Genomic DNA, 18709 nt, shown 5'->3' on the forward strand with positions numbered 1-18709 from the left:
GTCTGCTGTCTCCTGAGGAACCTCGCCAAATACTGTAGTTTGCTGTACATTACGGGAAGTCCTTACTTTAGATATTACTGTTCTCTGGGCTGAGTCCCCAGAGAATGCAGAAGTTCCGTGCTCGTGAAGGTGGGTTGTGTTTATCTCAATATCAAAGGAGGACCTCTGGGATCTACCTCCCAAGACACTTATTTAGCACTAATTATGTGGGACCTGAAGTTACAATCCATCCCCATTATACCCGTGCTGTCTAGTGCAAGATCATTTTCAATGGTTTATCTGGGTTGAAACTCTGCCAGTACTGTTCCTGGAAGAGGAAATGACAGAATAGGTCACAGTTATACTGCAGGTGTATCAAGGCGCTTTATATCAACGTTATTATTTTTGTGGTGGTTGTGCACAGTGCTTTATTTCTGTCTATTATCTGTTCAAACTCAGCTGAGACCTGATCCAGGTCATAATCTTTGATTGAAGAGTGTGTTAAGATTGCTCCCTGTTCAATCAGTTCCACACAGCTTGCCTTACTTCATCTCCTCAGTAGAACTAGGCAGGTGTAGCTTACGCTAATGACATGTTCCTCAAAGTACAGGTTATAGTGACCTGTTGTAGACCCATGCCAAGTCATTCATTTGAAACTTCCTCCAAGTTGGATGGGTCAGGAGCTCTGGCCTTATGGCCAGGATTGCATCTGTGCCCCGTGCCATCAAACAGTGTGCACCTACTGTTCCTTCCAGGACATCTGCTTCTGTTCAGAGAAACGGTGAACTATTTTCATCTGCAGACTGCTCAGCTGCAGACTGATCTGTCTCTGCCAGTGCCTTTCCTGAAAAGCACAGAGAGGACTGCTGGTCACCAACCAGCTCTTCTCGCCCATGCTGAGGCAAAGGTTCAGAGCCTTCTGCTAGCCTGTGGCCAGCCTCCAAAGCAAGCGGGTCTCTAAAGCTGTGCTAAGCCTCCTGCTGGTAGGCAGTATAGGAGAGGCCTGGTTTGACTCTACGGCCAGGTTTACATTTTTGTCCACGGGCTCTGCAGAGCCTCCTTTTATAGTGTTCTTAGTCCAGCACGGTGTTTGCTGATGCACGCATTCCTTTTATTTGCTGCTTCTAAAGTTACTGATAAGACCAGCAGCTCTCTTATCTCCATTTGAGAGGAGCTGCTTGAGAACCAGTCTAATTCTGATCCCCTTGCCTTGATCTGCCTTGACCATGTTGTATCTGCATCAGTCAGCCTGCCTTCTCTTTTACATTGCATCTCCTGTGATCCTGGTCTGATCCTCAAATCTCTGCGCCTCTCTTCAAGTGACCCATCCAGACTTTGTCGCTTTCAGAAGACAAGCTGGGACGGGGCCTGCAGGGAAGTCACTGGTATTTTCTTACTGACACTTCCGAACCATTCGGAGTTCACATGCCGTATGTAACAAATAAGCGCTAAGCCCAAAGCATCCCGAAAGTGGTCCAGGCTACGGGCTGCATTGCACATGTTGTGGAGCTGTGTGGCATCTCTGCCCCGCTGGTGTGCACCAACTCGTTGCATTTATGGTATTAGAGCTTCAGAGGAGTCCAGAAGTCCTGGGCAAATACAGGCTGCCTTCTGCTCAGGCCAGGCAGGGATTCAGGGTGGAAAAGGGGCCATAGCATACACCTCCCCCCTGCCACCAACCTGTAGTGGGTGTAGGTAGAAGGAGAAGCCCCAGGGTGATGCAGGCACGTCATCAGGCATCGGAAGCGTGAAGGGATGGTTCATCTGCTGCGTACGCGCACGTGCAGTCCTATCAGTCCAAGGTGTCTTAGAAGTGGATGCGTCCGAGGAGGGCGTAACCTTTACAGAGGCAGACACGGCGGAAGGTATCTCTGCTAGACAAGTGTGAGCAGCTGTTTCTTTCTAAAAACTTGTACTGGTGTGAAGCTTTACAGAGGCAGCCAAAAGCACAACCTTGACACTAACCTCCCCCCTCCGCCTTTTGAATAAAGGCTTGCTGGAATATTTATACAAGGGCAAATAATATTATTTTTGGAAATGACTGAATTATTTTGGTTACTTAAAATCAGCCCGAGGCAGGCACCTGGCATGGAAAATTGCAGCTTGCGTGGTAAAAGCTTGGCAGAAGTTACCGGCAAGCGAGGAGGGGTGCTGGGCCAGGCAAGCGTCAAACAGCCGTAGTCGCCGGCACCGCTACCGCTCTCCGTCCAGCAGCGCCGGCAGCTCGCCGCTCTCCCGCGCGGGGGGCGCGGGGCTGCCAGCTCGCCGCTCCCGCCCCGCCAGCCCGGGAGCTGAGCCTCTCCGTCAGGCGGAGCTCGCCCGCCCCGGCAAGGGACGGCCCCGGCCGGGACGGCGGCGGCGAGGCAGGGGCCGCCCGCCACGCGGCTCCGCGTGTGGACCGCGCTCCCCGCCGCCCCCTCCCGCGCCCCGCCCCGCAGCGCGGCGCCCGCCCCCGGGGGCGTCGAGGCGCCGGGCGCTGCGCTCGTTCCCATTGGCTGGCGGCGCTGCCGGTCGCGCGCGGGGCGGGGGGGAGCGGGCGCGGCGAGTCGGTCTGGGCTCTGCCCCCGGCGCGGCGGAGTAGTCGCGGCCGCCCCGTCCCGAGGGCACCAGCGCAGTCCGCCTCCGCCTGGCACCAGACGCCCGGCTCCGGCTTCAGCCCGCCGTTCGCCTCCCGCTCCGCCTCCCGCTCCCGGGCGATCTCGGCGGGGCCGCGATGGAAGAGGAGCGGGCGGGCGAGCAGATGAGACCGTTGCTCACCACGGTAACGCGGGGGTGGGGGGCGGTGTGCGGTGTGCGTGCGGGGGGGGCGCACAAAGGGCCGCCGCGGGGCAGCGCCGCCCGCGTGGTGCTCGGGCCGTCCCGCTCCCCTTTTGTCGGGGGACGGGGGCGCGGCGGGGACCCTCCCCTGGCCCCCCGCTCCGCGGCGGCGGCGGCAGGGCGCGGAAGCGGCGCCGCAGGCACCGGAGCGCCCGGGGCTCCCCGGCCCCTCTCGCCGCCGGGCGGGAGGGCGCAGGTGTGCCCGCGTGCCGGCCTCGCGCGCCCGGCCGTTCCCCCCTCACCCCCGCCCGGGCGGCGGGCGGGGGGCAGCGGGGCCGGAGCCTTTGTTCCGCCGCTGGCTCCGGGCGCCGCCGCGGCGTGCGCTCGGCGGCTGCGTCCGCCCCGTCCCCGTCCCCCCCCCTTCCTTTGTGAGATCCCCGCGGGGCTTTGCCAGCGGCGGTGGGCGGCGCGGCCGCCCCTGGCCTCGCCTTTCTCCCTGCCCCCGGCCCCGCTCGCTGACGAGTTCCTGGGCGAGGGAGAAGTGCGCACACATGGCAAGCAGCGAGCTTCCCCTCGCCCTCATGTTGCGCGGCCGCCTGGTCGGGTCAGGTGGTGGATACGGTTCCCCGGCGGATTTCTAGTCTTTGTGTGTGTGGGGTTATTGGGGAGGGAGTGTTGGTGCGGGGAGATGGATAAAACTACGGAGCTTGGGTTCGTTTCCTTCCCGGGCCGGTGGCTAAGTAAAGCAGACATGTGTTGCCTTACTTCCTGTGCTACTGAAAAATACATGTGGTTCCACAGTTGTAATTTCCCCTCCCTTCAGATGACTCAAAGTCTGGATTTTGTTAATAAGCCTCTGAGCCCTTACTCTGATATCCTCCTCCAAGGCCTTTTCCAAAAAGGTGTCACACAACGACTTGTTTTCAGTGCCTGAAGAGGAGGGATGTGTAGTTTGCGACACAAAGAATGCTGTGACGGACAGAGAAATAACACTGAAAACATGTAAGTTTTCATCATCTTTCCGCTGCTCTTCAAGGAGAGACTTGAGTCACATTTGATAAAATTGGCAATCTAATGAAGTGCTAGCTTCCTGTGACATCAGTATGTTTAGCGTGTCTTTCCTTTGTTATAACAGGAGTGTTGATAACTTAGTGGTTCAAAGGCCCATGAATTTTGCAAATTCATGGGATTATTACAATCTTTGTATGTTGGCTTCAGAAATTAATGTGTGTGCTCTCCTCTAAAGGTTTTGTAGATCTATTCTAGACTGCTTCCCCACCTTCTTGTCTCTGTCCCAAAAAGTCATATTCCTAATTCATGTTAGCTTCTTCAAGATAAATTCTTGGTAAGAGCAGACTGCTTGATAGGTTTAATTCGTGTTAAAACTACCTTGCCTCTCTGTAGGAGGTATCTCTTCTTAGCTGGCAGAAGAATGCTCTCATCTAGTAAAGAGATGCTAGGCTGTATGGAGCAAGTTTCAAAAGCTTTGGGCTTCAAGTATATGAGGTTAACGTGGGAGATGCTAATGGTTACCCTCAGGTGAATCCAAATGAAAAAGAGGATTACAGACTTCATGGAAGTCAATGTTCCCCGAGCACATCTTTGTCAGGCCTGGCAGGAGTTGTTTAGGTTCTGTTGTAACAGAAAAGAATTACATGCTTTTGGGACAGACACATAAGCTGCTGTACTAGTGCATGGTCGTTTTTGATGTAGGTGTTTTGAACAGAGGTGCTCAGTGGAGTGGTCCAAGTTGGTTTCCTTACAACAGCAGCACCTAGTCAGGAGCCTGACCTCGGTGCCCAAGTGTGTTCAAGGAGGCAGCGGCAGCTGAGGCAAAACTGAAATGCTTAGAAAAGTGAGAGAGCAGGATTGGTAGGAACTAGAAAAAAGGAACTTCTAGGGAAAACACATGAAGTAAATGGCTTGAAGAAAAGACAGGACATGCTAATCTTTGGCCAGTTACATAGTATAGCAGCATTGGATTTGTTGTGGGTTTTGTGCGAAAGAGGTATAATTTTATACACGCAAAAGCTACTTAATCCAAAATACGAGTGTTTTTGACAATACAGCTTGACTAAATTTTTCTAATCCTGCGCTTCTGGTAGTACAGGCCACCTTCCTGCTAGCAGAGCTTGCTGAAACTGCTTACACATGCATAACTTTTTCAGAAATAAAAGTCTCGGTAAGTTGAAAGGACTTTGTAGAAAGCATGAATCAAATCTGAGAACTTAAGCACTGTGAGTTAAAAATACAGAAGCATGATCAAACAAAGAACTCCTCCAGTGTTGGTAAATCAGCTGGGTCTGTGTTTATGTAGTATTAGACATGTAATAAGTAAGCTCTGGTGCTTCTTGTGTGGAGGAGCACCTCTCTCAGTCAGCCCCCCTCACTGGATTTATTTTATCAAAAGTATAAAATACCCTTTAACCTTGCTTGTTTTGTATTTTAGGTCTAGTCTTAAAGAAGAGAATCATCAAGTGTTTAGGACACGGGTATTTTGAGGATACTGCTTTGGTGGCAATGTGTACATGGAAGTTGGAAGGGGGAGGTGAAGTGAATGCCTGATATATAGTTGTTACAACCAGAGAGCAACCGATGATCAGAACATCTGGGACGAGTAGAGAATACAATAGGAAAAAGATACGGAACTGCATAAATCCATGGTTCTTTCATACCTTACGTACTGTGAGCTGTGCTGCCCCTCATCTTAAAAAGTTGCATTATTATTGGAAAAGGTTCACCGAAGGGCAACAAGATGAATTAGTTCCTAGATGAGAAGTGATTGAACAGGCTAGGGCTTGTCAGCCTAGTAGAGATGATGGGACAATGATATGGTAAGGCTCTATAAAACTGTGGAGAGAGTGGGTGAAGATGGACGAGGAGACACACAGTCAAATCAGAGTTAGGTGCTAGGTTCAGAACAAACAAAAGGAGGTGGTTCTTCACTCAGTGTAGGGAATTCACAGATATATTTGCTATACCATGTGTACACAAGAAGTTTTTGTGGACTTAAGAGGAGGCTGGACAAGCATTGGAAGACAGATACATTGAGGTTAGTAAATGGATGAGCAGCAGCCTCAGGAAGTCTTGAGTTGAAAATAGCTGGAGGCTGTGAGAGTGTGAGGAGGAGGAGTTGTATGCTTGTCTTGTTTTTCCTCTTCCCTCAACAGCTACTTATGGTCATTCTTTTTTGGTTTATTTAAATAGGAGTGGAGTGTGTTAGAATGTTGCTTTCTATACAGTGGTGAGTTTGACCGTTACAGTGATGGTATTAAAATGCTTGATACCAGTGATCTTTGTTCTAGCTTCTAGCTTTTGTGATTATGGTGTTCATTACAGGATGGTTTGGTGGGTTTCTTTACAACAGCTGTAAGCATTTAAAGGAATGTATATTGCAGTTCTGTCTCTCGATATTTTGCAGGTAATATTTTCAAAACACTTTGTTATCTTAAAAAAAAAAAAAGTAGATGGACACTTTTTTTTCCCTTTAGTATTTGATACTACTTCGCATATATCATAAAATGTTCACAAGGTCGTAGACCATACAGTATGGCTAAGTAATGGGTTTATGTTTCTTTGCATCTTCTTTTTCTTTCAATGAAACAAATCTGTTTTTATCACTATTCTACTGTAGATGATGATAGAACTGAAAGTGGCTCTTGTTGGAGAAGGGCATGTTTCTAAGCTTCTCCTTCTGGCTTTCCTAATCAAAGCATTAAAGTAACGTGGTCTGCCATATCTCACTGAAGAGGGCATCAGCGTCCCTGTGCTTTTTCTGAAGTGGCTACGTGGTTGGCTACCACTTTTATTTTTTAGCAGCAGTGCATGCACATTATCAGGTGGGTTTTAGACTTCCCTGTTCAACAGTGGTTGTGGTTCAATGTCAGCTTTGGGCTTTTACTTCAGGCTTGCTTCATTTGAAGACTCTTCCAGGTATAGCCAGCTTCACCAACCCACATCATTGCCTCAATGGGGTCTGTCCATTCCTTTATACTGATGCATCTTTTTAATGCAACAGGATAGTGTCTGGTACTCTCACCTTCTTGAATCCATAACAAACCCTGTGAAGGCTTGTAGGAGTATAGGGTAACAGATGTCAGAGCCACTTGAAATAAAAAAAATACACAAATTGATAAAAAGTATCCTAAGTACCAGAATCTGTTGGTAGTCAAACTTGAACAGTTTAATAATCAAAAATACAAAGTGCTTTTTCTTTTCAAGAAAAACCTTGAAAATAACTTCATTTTCATGAATGGATTTCAAGGGAGAACCAGATATTTGGTGGCAGCTAGACTGGAATACACGGTTTCCAAACTAAGCTTTGGTCTGGTTATTGTATTTCAGATAGCTTGGTAACTTTGTCTAGCTATGTAGTATTTAGGTGGTTATTGACACAATTCCTTTTAAAATATGTTCTAAGTCTTGATTTACCTTGGTGGTACTTCATATGCAAGAATGTAAGTAGCATCAGTACAGTCAAACAAAGTCTTACAGAATTGACGACTTCGTATCTTTCCACATATCTTGGATGACTTACTGTTTTAGAAATTAAATAGTGGAAAGTGTTCTTTTGTGTGACTATTGGCCTTCTTATTTGACATGTGAATTTTGTGATCGTAAGTCAAATGACAGGTCTCTGAAGAACATTATGCTGGTAGATATAAATTTTTTTCATATTAACATAGTAAGCTTGAGCTGGTGTTTTCCCTTTATGGCTGGACAAGGGTAAGGGAGGGTATGTTTGTACTGCATAATTGAGGGCTGAGCAGGAAACTCTCCTCCCCCACAAGTTTGTGGCATCTGGCTGAACACATGCTTTCCACAAGTTAAAGCAATACAGTTATACTGGTGTGGCAGGGCCCTAGCTAAATAGCCCTGGTGAGAGAGACTTTTACTAGCTTGACAACCTTGCAGGCTTGAATCTATGACTTTTGAGAGACAAGCTGCTTTTCTGTATTGTGCTGTTTCTGTAGGGTGCATACCTCATACAATTTGCACCATGCAGTGGGCTTTGAGCAATGTCTCTGATCACCTCTGGGTTAAAGTACTGTAAGCTGCTATTAAGTGTACGTGCTGGCAGTCGTCTTGAGTTCTGAAAAAGTTACCATGGCTGTCAAAAACTTGATGTGTTACTTGAGAACTTTCATTAGGCTTCACTGCAGTAGTTTTATTTGCTGTCCAAAATAAGCTGTAGGGTCTATGGAGTAGTTGTTGCCTTATATCCATGTGATTTGATCTGTTTCTGTAGGTGACTTTTGACATGCCACCATGGTTGTTGTTGGCTTTTGAATATTGATATCCTTTATACAAGGGTGTCTGTTACACAAAATCTTTAGTGGCCCTGAAGTAGTACTTAGTAAATAGAGCTGCTTTATAACTAGTGATTGATAAAATACAGAGTATAACTTGAATATACTTGAACTTAGCTAGAGAAGGTCTCCAAAGACTACTGTCGTGCTTTTGTTATAGCATATTCTGGAATGATAAAGTTTAGGGACATCTCAAATTTTTTGCTAAACTTAAGATAGCTGTCTAACTAATGTTTTGACATAGTGATGTGAATAGTGAGATTCAAATGAGATTTTTGTAGATAAGCACATGGAGAAAAGCACCACAAACTACTTAACCCTGTAGATCAGTAAATGTCTGCATGCAAAAATGAGACTGTTGATTCTTCTACAGATGATCTTACAATGTTCTTAAGCATGTATTTCTAAATTTACATTTGCACAATTAGCAGTAGGTGAAAATATTATGACATTATTTTTAAAAAAAGTGCAACATTTACATTTAAAAAGTCAGTCCTGACATCTTAGAAGCTCCTTTTTTGTGTTACTGGGAATAAACATCAATTACGCAAGCATCCCAAATCTACCTTGCCAGCATATCTCAATGGTTATTAGAAGGGATTATATGTGTAAGAGTCTGTGTTAGTTTGTGCTTGGCACCCTCCGAGTTCCTTGTTGCACTGGGAGTTAAATTTGCTGCAGTAGAGAGAGCATGTCATGACAAAGGAAATGTATATTTTAACCAGTAGATGGAGCCATTTTAGCTACATATCAGCATGCCTATTTACGTAAGTTTTTGAAAACTTTGTTTCTTAAAGGCTTTTCAGTCATTTTGCCTTTAGAGTATGGCTCATAGCTATATCATTTTTTCATCTACAGAGCAGACTAAACGCTTTATTCTTACAGTAACAGTGCCGGGATTGTACATCAGGAAGGCTATTCCATTTTCATAAATGTGCAAAAAAGAGTGAATGCTTGTGCTTTATGGGAATTTCAGTTATCTGTGTAAATGGTCCAGTGTCACATGAGTAAAGCTCTATAGCCTTTGTATACCTTGTGTTGCCTGAAGTAACGTTTTGAAATATTGATCTGTAGCGACAGTCTCTTGTGACTTCTGCCCAGGAAAGGCTGTTAGCTCGAACTGAGATTTTGTTTTTCCTACTCCAGTGGCTTAAACTAAATTGACTCAAAGCTGTGTAATGGAATGGTTGTCCTATTTGGGTATACTGGCACAAATTGTCTTATTTCAGCAATGCTGGAGTGCTTCATAACCTTGAAACACCCCTGGCTTATTAATTCTAGCAAGCCTCATTTTAGCAGAAGTATTCACAATGCTGTACTGGTATCATCTTGTATCCTCCTTCAACATCCACTATTCTAAAAGGTATATTATGTTTTTCTGAAGAGTTTGACTCTGCCCCTGCGTTTGTACTTAGTAATGTATCTGATAGACCTTCCCTTTCCCCCACTCTTTCAAGTCTTCGGCACTGAAGATTATTTTTGGTGAACACAATGTCAACTTGGAAGAGTAGGACCTTATTCAAATCTTCATTTTGAACTCTCTCAATATATGATACTTTGTCAGGTATCTGTATGTTGTCTTCTTCCCCACATTCCTACTGTGAGAGAATTTGAGTTTTGTTTTTTTTTTTTTTTTTCCTACTTATTCAATCTCATTGGAAGTTAGATTTTCTACAAATGATATAGAATGACTACTGCTATTTTTCATAAGATGTAGTTGTGCCGGAAGGCATCTAGACTTGTCATGTTGGCAGTACGGCTAAGACAGTATCCTGAAATACCAAAATACTTTTAAACTTAAAAACAGACTTGATGTTTTTTTAACTAAAACAGAGGCTTCAGTAGAAGTTTCCAGATCGGGCACCTGTTGTCAAACTGTTGCCCCAGTTTAACAGAATTTCTGGAGTCTGCCTCCAAAGAAACTGGAGCTTCTGGTGAATGAGGCAGGTGGGCACAGGCTACAGAGGGAAAGGGGGAATTACTTACAGAGCAGTGTCCCTCATCCCCCCACCGTCTGATGTATGTTGGAATTCTGCTGTTTGACCTTCTACTCTGCCCTCTGCTACTGTCCCTTCTACAGTACAGCTATACTGCTGAGGAGCTGTTAGCTGAGGTCTGCTTTTAGGTGGGGAGAACTGAGGACTCGCATGAAAACTGGACTTTCTTTCAGTTATTATCTTTTCACTATGGGGGCATGTGTGTATTAAGAGTGTGTATGTGGACAGCATGTCTTGAAAAACTATGCTTCCCTAAAGTAGAAAGGGAAGATTTGTTTTATTCTTTTTTTCCCCTGCTCATTGTTGCACTAGGCTGATTCTTCTGCATTTTCCATGACTAATGTCTACTAAATATATGCTGGCTGTGTCTTGACTGGGATCTATTTTGGGATGAAGAAAAAGATAGCGAAGTGGTTGTAAATACCTAGGTTATGGCAAGGGTAATGATATCAATTGTTCCTTGCTAGAAAAAGCTAAGAATTTGCTTCAACGAAAAGTGCCACTTCTGAACATTGTGACTGTTTTACTAGCAGAGTATAATCAGAAGACTAAAGAATCTCTGTCTTGTTTGTGTGTCTTTGTTACCAAAGAACAGAAAGAGGTTAAAGCAAACCTGTGTTCGTAGAGGTGTTGTAATACAATCTTGTTTGGTGTCCATTTCTGGAATGTGATTGTTTCTCAGTGCAAAAATTCTGTTGCCATGTCAAGACTCAGGCTGCTGTGTTCTGGATTTCAAAAGTCATGCTAAGCGGAAGCATGTGTGATTTCTTTCTCTTAGACAGGGTCATGAGCAAGCTAGTACAGCTAGTAAATCATGTTTATTGCTAACTGGTCAGACTTCAAGTTCACATTTAGAAGCCCTGATCATTCAGACTTTCTCTTACATTTGTAAGAAAAGAATGTATAGCAGATGCTAATGTGCATAACACCTTGTTGTACAAAGATCTATTTTCTGTTTCTGTTGTACAACTTCAGTTTTGGAGGAAAAAAATAGAATGTGTTTTCTCCCCTTTGTACTGGTTTCCACATCCATTGTTATCTTCAAGTCCAGCAGAGCTTTGGCTTACCTAACTCCACCCCTGCATGATTAGATAATGTCTGTATATTCCTCCTACCCCTGCTTCCACCTTCCGTGTACTCTGTTTTGCATTTGAGCTCAGTCACAGGTTCCCTTTTCTTTCACACTGGTCCATTGTCAGGCCTGCTTGACTTCCTGCATGCAGGAATGGTCCCTCTTGTGCTTTGAGGAGGCTGTTCTTGAAGATCAGCCAGCTCTCCTAGGCTTTCCCTTCACCATCCATGGTGGTCTTCCATGAGATTCTGCCAAGAAGACCCCTGAACAAGCTGAAATGTGCTCTCCTGAAGTGCCATGTTGTAACTGCATGTACTGGGTTTTGCACTGTACGCTGTACTATTTGTCTTTCTCGCTCCTCCGAGGACTTTAAACTCCATAATTTTGTGGTTGCTGCGGCAAGGCTGCACTTGACTTCCACATCTCTGTCTGGTTCTTCCTTGTTTGTGAGCAGAGCATCTTCGTTAGTGGGCTCATTGATCACTTGCACCAAGAAATAATTTTCAACACACTCAAGAAATCTGGAGTGCTTGACCACACCCTACCAGCAGATATCAGTGCTTTTAGGCCCCAATGTGTACCAGGGCCTGCAACTGTGAAGCTTCCTCCGGCTTTCAAATGAAGGCTTCTTCTACTTCCTCTTCTTGATAAGGTCTGTAGCAGGCACCTGGCATGGCATCACCCATGTTGGACTGTTCTCTGATCCTCATCCATAGGTCTTGACTGTCTTGTCACTTGTTCCAAGCAAAGCAGTGTTTGTTGTAGCCAGCCCTTTGTATAGATTGAAACCCGTGTTCATTAACTTTCCATGCTGGCTTTTCTCAAGAGCTTGTATCCACCCACTGCAGCGCTCCAGCCATTTGAGCTGTCCCACTGTCACTGTAATTCCTGTGAGGTTATAGCACTGGAACCGTGCATGGACTGTGTCCTCCTGTTATTTCCCATGCTGCGTGTGTGCTTGAGTGCAAGCACTTGAGAGGGGGCCCCCAGCCATGCCTCTTTGATAAGGGAAGCGTGAGAGCCTTCTGTCGTGTGTTCCCCATGTCTTCACTTCTCTTAAGTGTGACAACCTTTCTCCACCATGCCTAGTTTAAAGTCTTACTCACAAACTTAATGCGCTTGGTGGCAAAGATACTTTTGCCACACTTTGTCAGATGGATCCTTGTTCCTGAAAGAGGTTCCTGGGGTCATAGCAGTAAAAGGTCTGCTGATAACCACGTATTGACGCTCTGGATGCATCTACTCTGCCCTGAGCCTTTTGCTTCTCACCGGAGAGACTGAGAAACACCACCGGGGCCTCTTCACCCTTGCCCACAGCGCTCGGTAGTCACACTTGATTTGCTCAGTAATTGCTTTTTGGAAGTGTCACTAGTGTCCATATGGATAAGCAGAAAAGTGCAATAGTTTGAGGATTGAATGAGCCTCAGTCTTTACAAGCAAGCAGCAGACCTCCCAGGACCTCCTGCTTATCTTCCCTGTTGTGCAGTGCATTCATTCCCTCCTGCAGCTCTCTCACCTGGCCCCTCAGCACCTCAAAGATAGCGCACCACCCTCAGATGAGGCCACTGCTATCAGCAGCACCAGAGAGGAGCAGCGGCTGCTCCCTGCAGCCCAGCACCTGGACGGTGACATCCTCCCTGTGCAGTTCTTGGAGCTGGCATCTCTGATATGCGAGGGACAGTTGCTTCAGCTGGTGTTGGAGACTTCACCCTGTAACATGTTGCACAATCTTGAATGGTGTTTCAGGGCCCATGTGAACTGCTGTGACATCTGTTGGTTGCTTTTGTTGGCTGAGCCCTGGGAAATGTGCTGTGCCCATGTTTGTGTTGTTAGACTATTAAACTTTACCATCTAATTCTGTTCACAATATAGATTTAAAGCACACAAGTTTAGGTGACTGTTTTGTTCTACTTGCAGTTGGTTTCTGATAGACACATCACGTCGATATTATTTTAACAACTCGAGTATTGTAAACTTATTTGTAATGACTGCTATTTCTGCAAGGCAGCTATTCATTAATAATAATAATTAATGTTTTTAGTTGGCTGGTGCCGTTGTGTTGGCTGATGATGTTGCATAACTTCTTGGCTTCTCAGCTTCGAGGGACCAAACATAACAGATTTTCACATTCATGTTTTGCCAGGTCATGTGCCTGTAACAATATACATCTCTTTCCCTTACCTTGAAATACTTGATGAGGTATTTATTAAATGCTGTTATGTAGAGAGGAGACAATTCCACCATATTGGAGATGCTTCAGTTGAAAAGCCTAAATTTTCTTCTCTTTTTCTCTGTGATACCTGTAAACATAATTTGTTGCAGGTGGAAACACTGCACCTTTGGTCTATGTTCTAGGAATTACTTTCTTCACCTCTGTCTCTTTTATAGAGGGGTTTTAACTGAATAACGCTACTGGTGCTTACCAGTGCTAGATAAAACCAGAGTTATCTTCTTTTCTAGTTGCTCCCCAGAAAGAACACTTAAAAGAAGGAATCCTTCTCTGTGTTCTCTGACTTGTGTAGTCAAAGGACTGATTGCAAGCTCTTTAATTAGCATTATAAACAATAAGGTAGGATTATTTAGACTACTACTAGATTTATTGCTTCTTTGTTTCTGTTTAAAAAGAAAACTATTGGAAAGATTGTATTTAAACTACTGCCTGTTTTAGGCTAGTGATTTTTTTGCCTTTTTCTTTTTCTTTGGCTTGTATAACACTATTGTGAGGATATACTATTATGTAAGCGCATGCATTTCTTTAACATGTCAAACATATTTCCAGACAGACTTCGTGTATGAAAAAGGAAATGAGAAACTTCTTGGTGAATAGCTACAGTTGGTATTACTGTTGGTGGTAAATTCTTCATTTTGTTTGTCAAATGACTACACCCTACCAGCCATGCATTTTAAAACTGTTTATATAAAAACAAACAGATAGCATCTAACAATTATTATGACTCATTTAAGGAAGTGATAAAACCCAAGAGTAGCAGAGATCCTTTACTTTTTCAGCTTGATTTTTTTATTAACATTGCTGCGTTTGCCTGTCATTGAGAGATATCAAAAAGGAAATTAAGGAGGCAGATACTCTTGTAATTAATATTTGGTTGAATTAGGTAACGATCGGATGGAGAGACATAGAATCATAGAATCATTTAGGTTGGAAAAGACCCTTAAGATCATCAAGTCCAACCATTAACCTATCACTGCCAAGTCCACCACTAAACCATGTCCTCAAGCACCACGTCTACCTGTCTTTTAAATGCCTCCAGGGATGGGGACTCTACCCCTTCCCTGGGCAGCCTGTTCCAATGCCTGACTACCCTTTCAGTGAAGAAGTTTTTCCTAATATCCAACCTAAACCTCCCCTGGTGCAGCTTGAGGCCGTTTCCTCTTGTCCTATTGCTTGTTACTAGGGAGAAGAGACCGACCCCCACCTGGCTACAACCTCCTTTCAGGTAGTTGTAGGGAGCAATAAGGTCTCTGCTCAGCCTTCTCTTCTCCAGACTAAACAACCCCAGCTCCCTCAGCTGCTCCTCATAAGACTTGTGCTCTAGACCCTTCCCTAGCTTCGCTACCCTTCTTTGGACACGCTCCAGCACCGCGATGTCCTAAATGTTTCAGCTTATAAATTAAGTGTACAAAATCAGTTATTGGACACTTTTAATTTTAGATTGTAAATACAAGCAAAATTATTAAAGCTTTACTAACTGATTTTTGTGGAAATTCTTGAGTTTTGAAAACTGCTGATGTATGCCAATCAAAAAAGGAAGAACATCAACCAGGTTTTTTTTGTTGTTGGCATCAGTGTTGCCACCCATTACCTGCCTTAACTGCTGATGCTATAGAAAATGCTTGTAATTACTTTACATTTTTTAGAAACGTAACCAGAGTTTATTTTCAGCATATTTTGTAATGTACTTTGCTAGATTGACTTTGCTTGCTTTTACTGAAATATGTAACTGTTTATGATTCTGTGTATGGTAAGGATAAATATTCTTGGGTCTTGTTTTATACTCAGATGCTCTAGGTAGAGCTTCAGCTGAGGACGATCAGTTTATTGAGAAGTTGAGAGTATTTTTCCTTAAAGTCAATAGAATGAACAGTTATTTTAAACTGAGTAAAATTATAGATTCAAGCCTTCAGAACAGGGGACCCAAAAAAGGTTAAATATCTGATCCCCAAGAAAGAGACCAAATTGAATAGGGGTAAGGTGCTAGCTTAATTTTTTTTTTTAATGGAACAGCTGTTCAACAAATGATTTTGTTTGACATGATTAAAAAACTATTTGTCAAACAAAACATTTTGTTTGACATGATTAAATGTACTTAAATTACGGTCCATTTGTAGACACAGATTCCAGTTGTTTATAACTTCTGTGTAGTGCAAATGTGCATGGTAGGCAACCTGTTGGCTTATAGTTAAGGAAGATCGCCGTATTCTATGAGTGAAGACAAATAGTGTTAGTCTAAGGCTTTTAATTCTTGGGTGTGAGTAAGTTGCCTTTGCTATGAAGAAGACGCAAATGAAGGACAGAATATAAATAGGGAACTGAAGAAATTTGATATGCTCAAGGCCAAAGAATATACCTGCTACTTGTATTCTGTGCTTTGAATGGACAGAACCTTTTGAAAAGACAGGCAAACAAGGAAGTTCAGTGTACTTTTCTCATTGGTGATGGAGCCGACTTACTGTCACCCGTTTGGTATATGGGATTTTATGTAATCCTAATACAGTAAATAACTTGGAATATGCTGCTTTGTTAAATAAGGTGACTAATTTCCCTCTGTCACATTCAGTGGTTTGTTGTATGACTGGATGTTTATTGTGTTTGCATTTATGGTAGCCCAGGCTGGGTGTCTGATGATTATAAACTTCTGGATCCTGGAGGCAATGTAAAGGTGAGAATTTGCATGTTAAAACAGTAGTTCTCAAACCAGGTGTACTTTTCCAGGTCATATGCCATATGCTTCAGTGTGTACAAGGGGTGTGCACTTACCTGCTAGTCATATATCATACATATATCAACTCTGTAGCTGTGTTTCTTTGGGAAAGGGGTGGGGAAGTAGGTCTACAGTTTAAAAACTATTGTGGATTAATGTATTCACAAGTAATTAACTTCACCTTCTTGACAAAAGGCTTATTTTTCTTTGGTTATCCTTGGAAGAAATCTGTAGGGCTTGATGACCACTGGTTAGATAATTAAGTTTCAAGCAGCTAAGGCTGTAGTCTTGTATGTTGCTATAAGAGGTTGCTGTGGAATACTTTGAGTTGAAATTACCACTGGTGCGTATTTTGAGTAAAGTCACAAGTGTCCACTTCCAGGTACTGGGGGAGGTCATAGCCAAAAGGTGTATTTGCTGGCAGTGAAGGCACCAGGGAACTAGGAAAATGTGTATCTGTTTTCAGAAATAGCTTCTAGAGAACGGTGGCAGTATCTCCAAAAAGAGGTTTAAGTTTGTTTTAGAGGCTGCAGAGGTGGCAAGAGCTGGGGAGAGATGCAGACAATGGCACTAGAGGTGTCAGGGCTGGGAATGGTGCTGTGGAAGCTGTTAAGACCCTGAGGGAATTGTGGCTGGGCAAAGCAATGGACCTGAGTACTTGTGGAAGTGACAGAACAGGTATGTATGTCCGTATGCATGCTTGTTTCTGGAAACGTAACGTAAGTGAACTACATACATGAGTAAAGAATACATACCTCCAAGATGGCATATTAGCTTCTGTGTTGTGACTTGCATTACTGCTATTTCTTGTCAAGTTCAGCAGATCAATTGTATGTGGCGATACATCATAAGACTGTAAGTAGTTTAATGTATTATGGCCACATTATGATATGGAGAACTTGTTTCTTGCTTCAGTTGTCTCGTGGCATAAAACAGGCTCTTGGGGCAAAGACACAAGAAAATTTCCCTTCTTGTCTTGAGGGTTACTAAAAAAAAAAAAATCTAAAAGCCATGAATGGATACAATATGCTGTACAGTTTAATGAGATCTGAACAATGGCTCTTTATTAGTGAATGGATTGTTTGTGTGTATGTGTGTATTTATCTTTCAGATGTTCTAAATTTGAGTGGAAGAAGGAGTGTATTGTTACAGAAAAGTAAAGAATGGACACGATCTTAATTTTGAGAACCAATCTCCTGTAGAGCTGTATATCAAAATAATTTTATGTTGTGCAAATCTAATATTTCACTAACAGATCATTGGTAAACATACTTTAAGTCCGCTAGTATTCCTGAAGTGAAGTGTAGGATGGAAAAGAGGAGCATAATCTGGGAACTGCTTTCAACCTCTGCTTACTTATACAGGAATCATTAAGATAAGATAATGATCAAGAAAGTGGCTTGTTGTGAGGAGCGATACGGGGCGAAGGGGAGCTTGGTGGTGTCCTTCTGTAGGCTCTGTGGCCAGGGTCATTCTCAAGAATTCCATGGGAAATTCATGTGTAACAGCAAGCAATAGAGGTGGGGTTTAGGTATGCCTTGACAAGGCTGCTCTTATCCCCTTTCCCCTTTTATTTTGGTTTCCAACTTTGTTGTAACGTATCCAATGCTTTTCTTTGTTAGAAGGAGCTTTGCCTGGCTTTTATCCTTAATGTCATCTGTTGGGAGGTGGCCTCAAGGAATTGGATTGTCACTGAGTGCCCTGTTCTGTGTCAGCAGTGAGTCTATATTCCTGTGATGTGGAAGGATTCCCGTGGGGTGTCTCCTACAAAAAAAAAGTCTTTTGTGACTCTGAAAAATTGGTGTGCTTTCTCCACATACCTGCAAAGATTGTCAGTGACTTATACTGTAGCACTGGAGAGAAGTTTCTCTTGCTGGCTGTATACAAGTGCCCCTCTATTAAAGTGAGAGAGAGCATTTGCAGCTCTACAATACTTCTGTGTTTCATGTACTGCTTCATATATAACTGAACACCGAGTTCCTTCTGAGTATTATTATGTTGTCTTTCCTCATGTTACTGTGCTAGTGTGCCTCAACTTTGGCATGAATTGCGAAGCTGTAAGTGAAGTGCGTTCCTTGTTCCTTTTGATGAATGTGATTTTAAAGTCTAATAACTAGACAGAGACCCACAGCAGCTTTCCAGTGTATTAATTCTAGGCAGATAGTAATGAAAACTGAACTGTAAATGATGTCCTGGCTGTGACTGTATTTTTTTGAAGTTTGGTTTTCCCTGCCTTGTGCTATTTGTATTACTGAAGAAAGTGCTTCTAAATTCCTTAGGTCCCAAGAAAGCAGCTTTGTTAGAAGTACCAGAAATCGAAGAATTTATAAGAATAATCCTGTTTTCCCTTTGATATACATAGTGATCATGCTTTGAGACAGTCATCAGCAGTGAGGTCCTAATTTTGCATCACCAGTATGGACAAAAGTTTCAAAACAAGTTATATGCTTTATATTCTATCTGATAGGTCAGTAATCCCATATCAACCCAAGTCAGAAAATCCAAACCTGAAAGCTCACTCTTTGTTGGAAGTGAAACAGAAGTAGTCTAAATGAGCTCATATAGTGTTAAAGGAGCAACACTCTTGGTGCAGTTGATATGGAACTCTTCGTAGACGAGAAAGCTGGTCTTTGTTAAGTGTCCTCTCCTGATTAT

The 18709-nt window shown here is 43.6% G+C and overlaps 1 protein-coding gene across 6 annotated transcripts in view; it reads left to right on the plus strand.

Annotated features, from left to right (window-relative positions):
• Window positions 1-2520: 2520 nt before the first annotated feature.
• The window catches only part of SLC4A7 (solute carrier family 4 member 7), a 100472-nt gene continuing 84283 nt past the window's right edge, over window positions 2521-18709 (plus strand). For all 6 annotated transcript variants that reach the window (XM_087770908.1, XM_087770913.1, XM_087770923.1 and 3 more), the window contains exon 1: window positions 2521-2740. In XM_087770908.1, the coding sequence (XP_087627034.1) occupies window positions 2693-2740 (48 nt within the window). In that variant the 5' untranslated portion in view covers window positions 2521-2692. The remainder of the gene's footprint in view (window positions 2741-18709) is intronic.

Source organism: Nipponia nippon, unplaced genomic scaffold (assembly GCF_047370975.1).
Source record: "Nipponia nippon isolate SJK-2023a ecotype South Korea unplaced genomic scaffold, ASM4737097v1 scaffold_1, whole genome shotgun sequence".
Classification (NCBI taxonomy): domain Eukaryota; kingdom Metazoa; phylum Chordata; class Aves; order Pelecaniformes; family Threskiornithidae; genus Nipponia; species Nipponia nippon.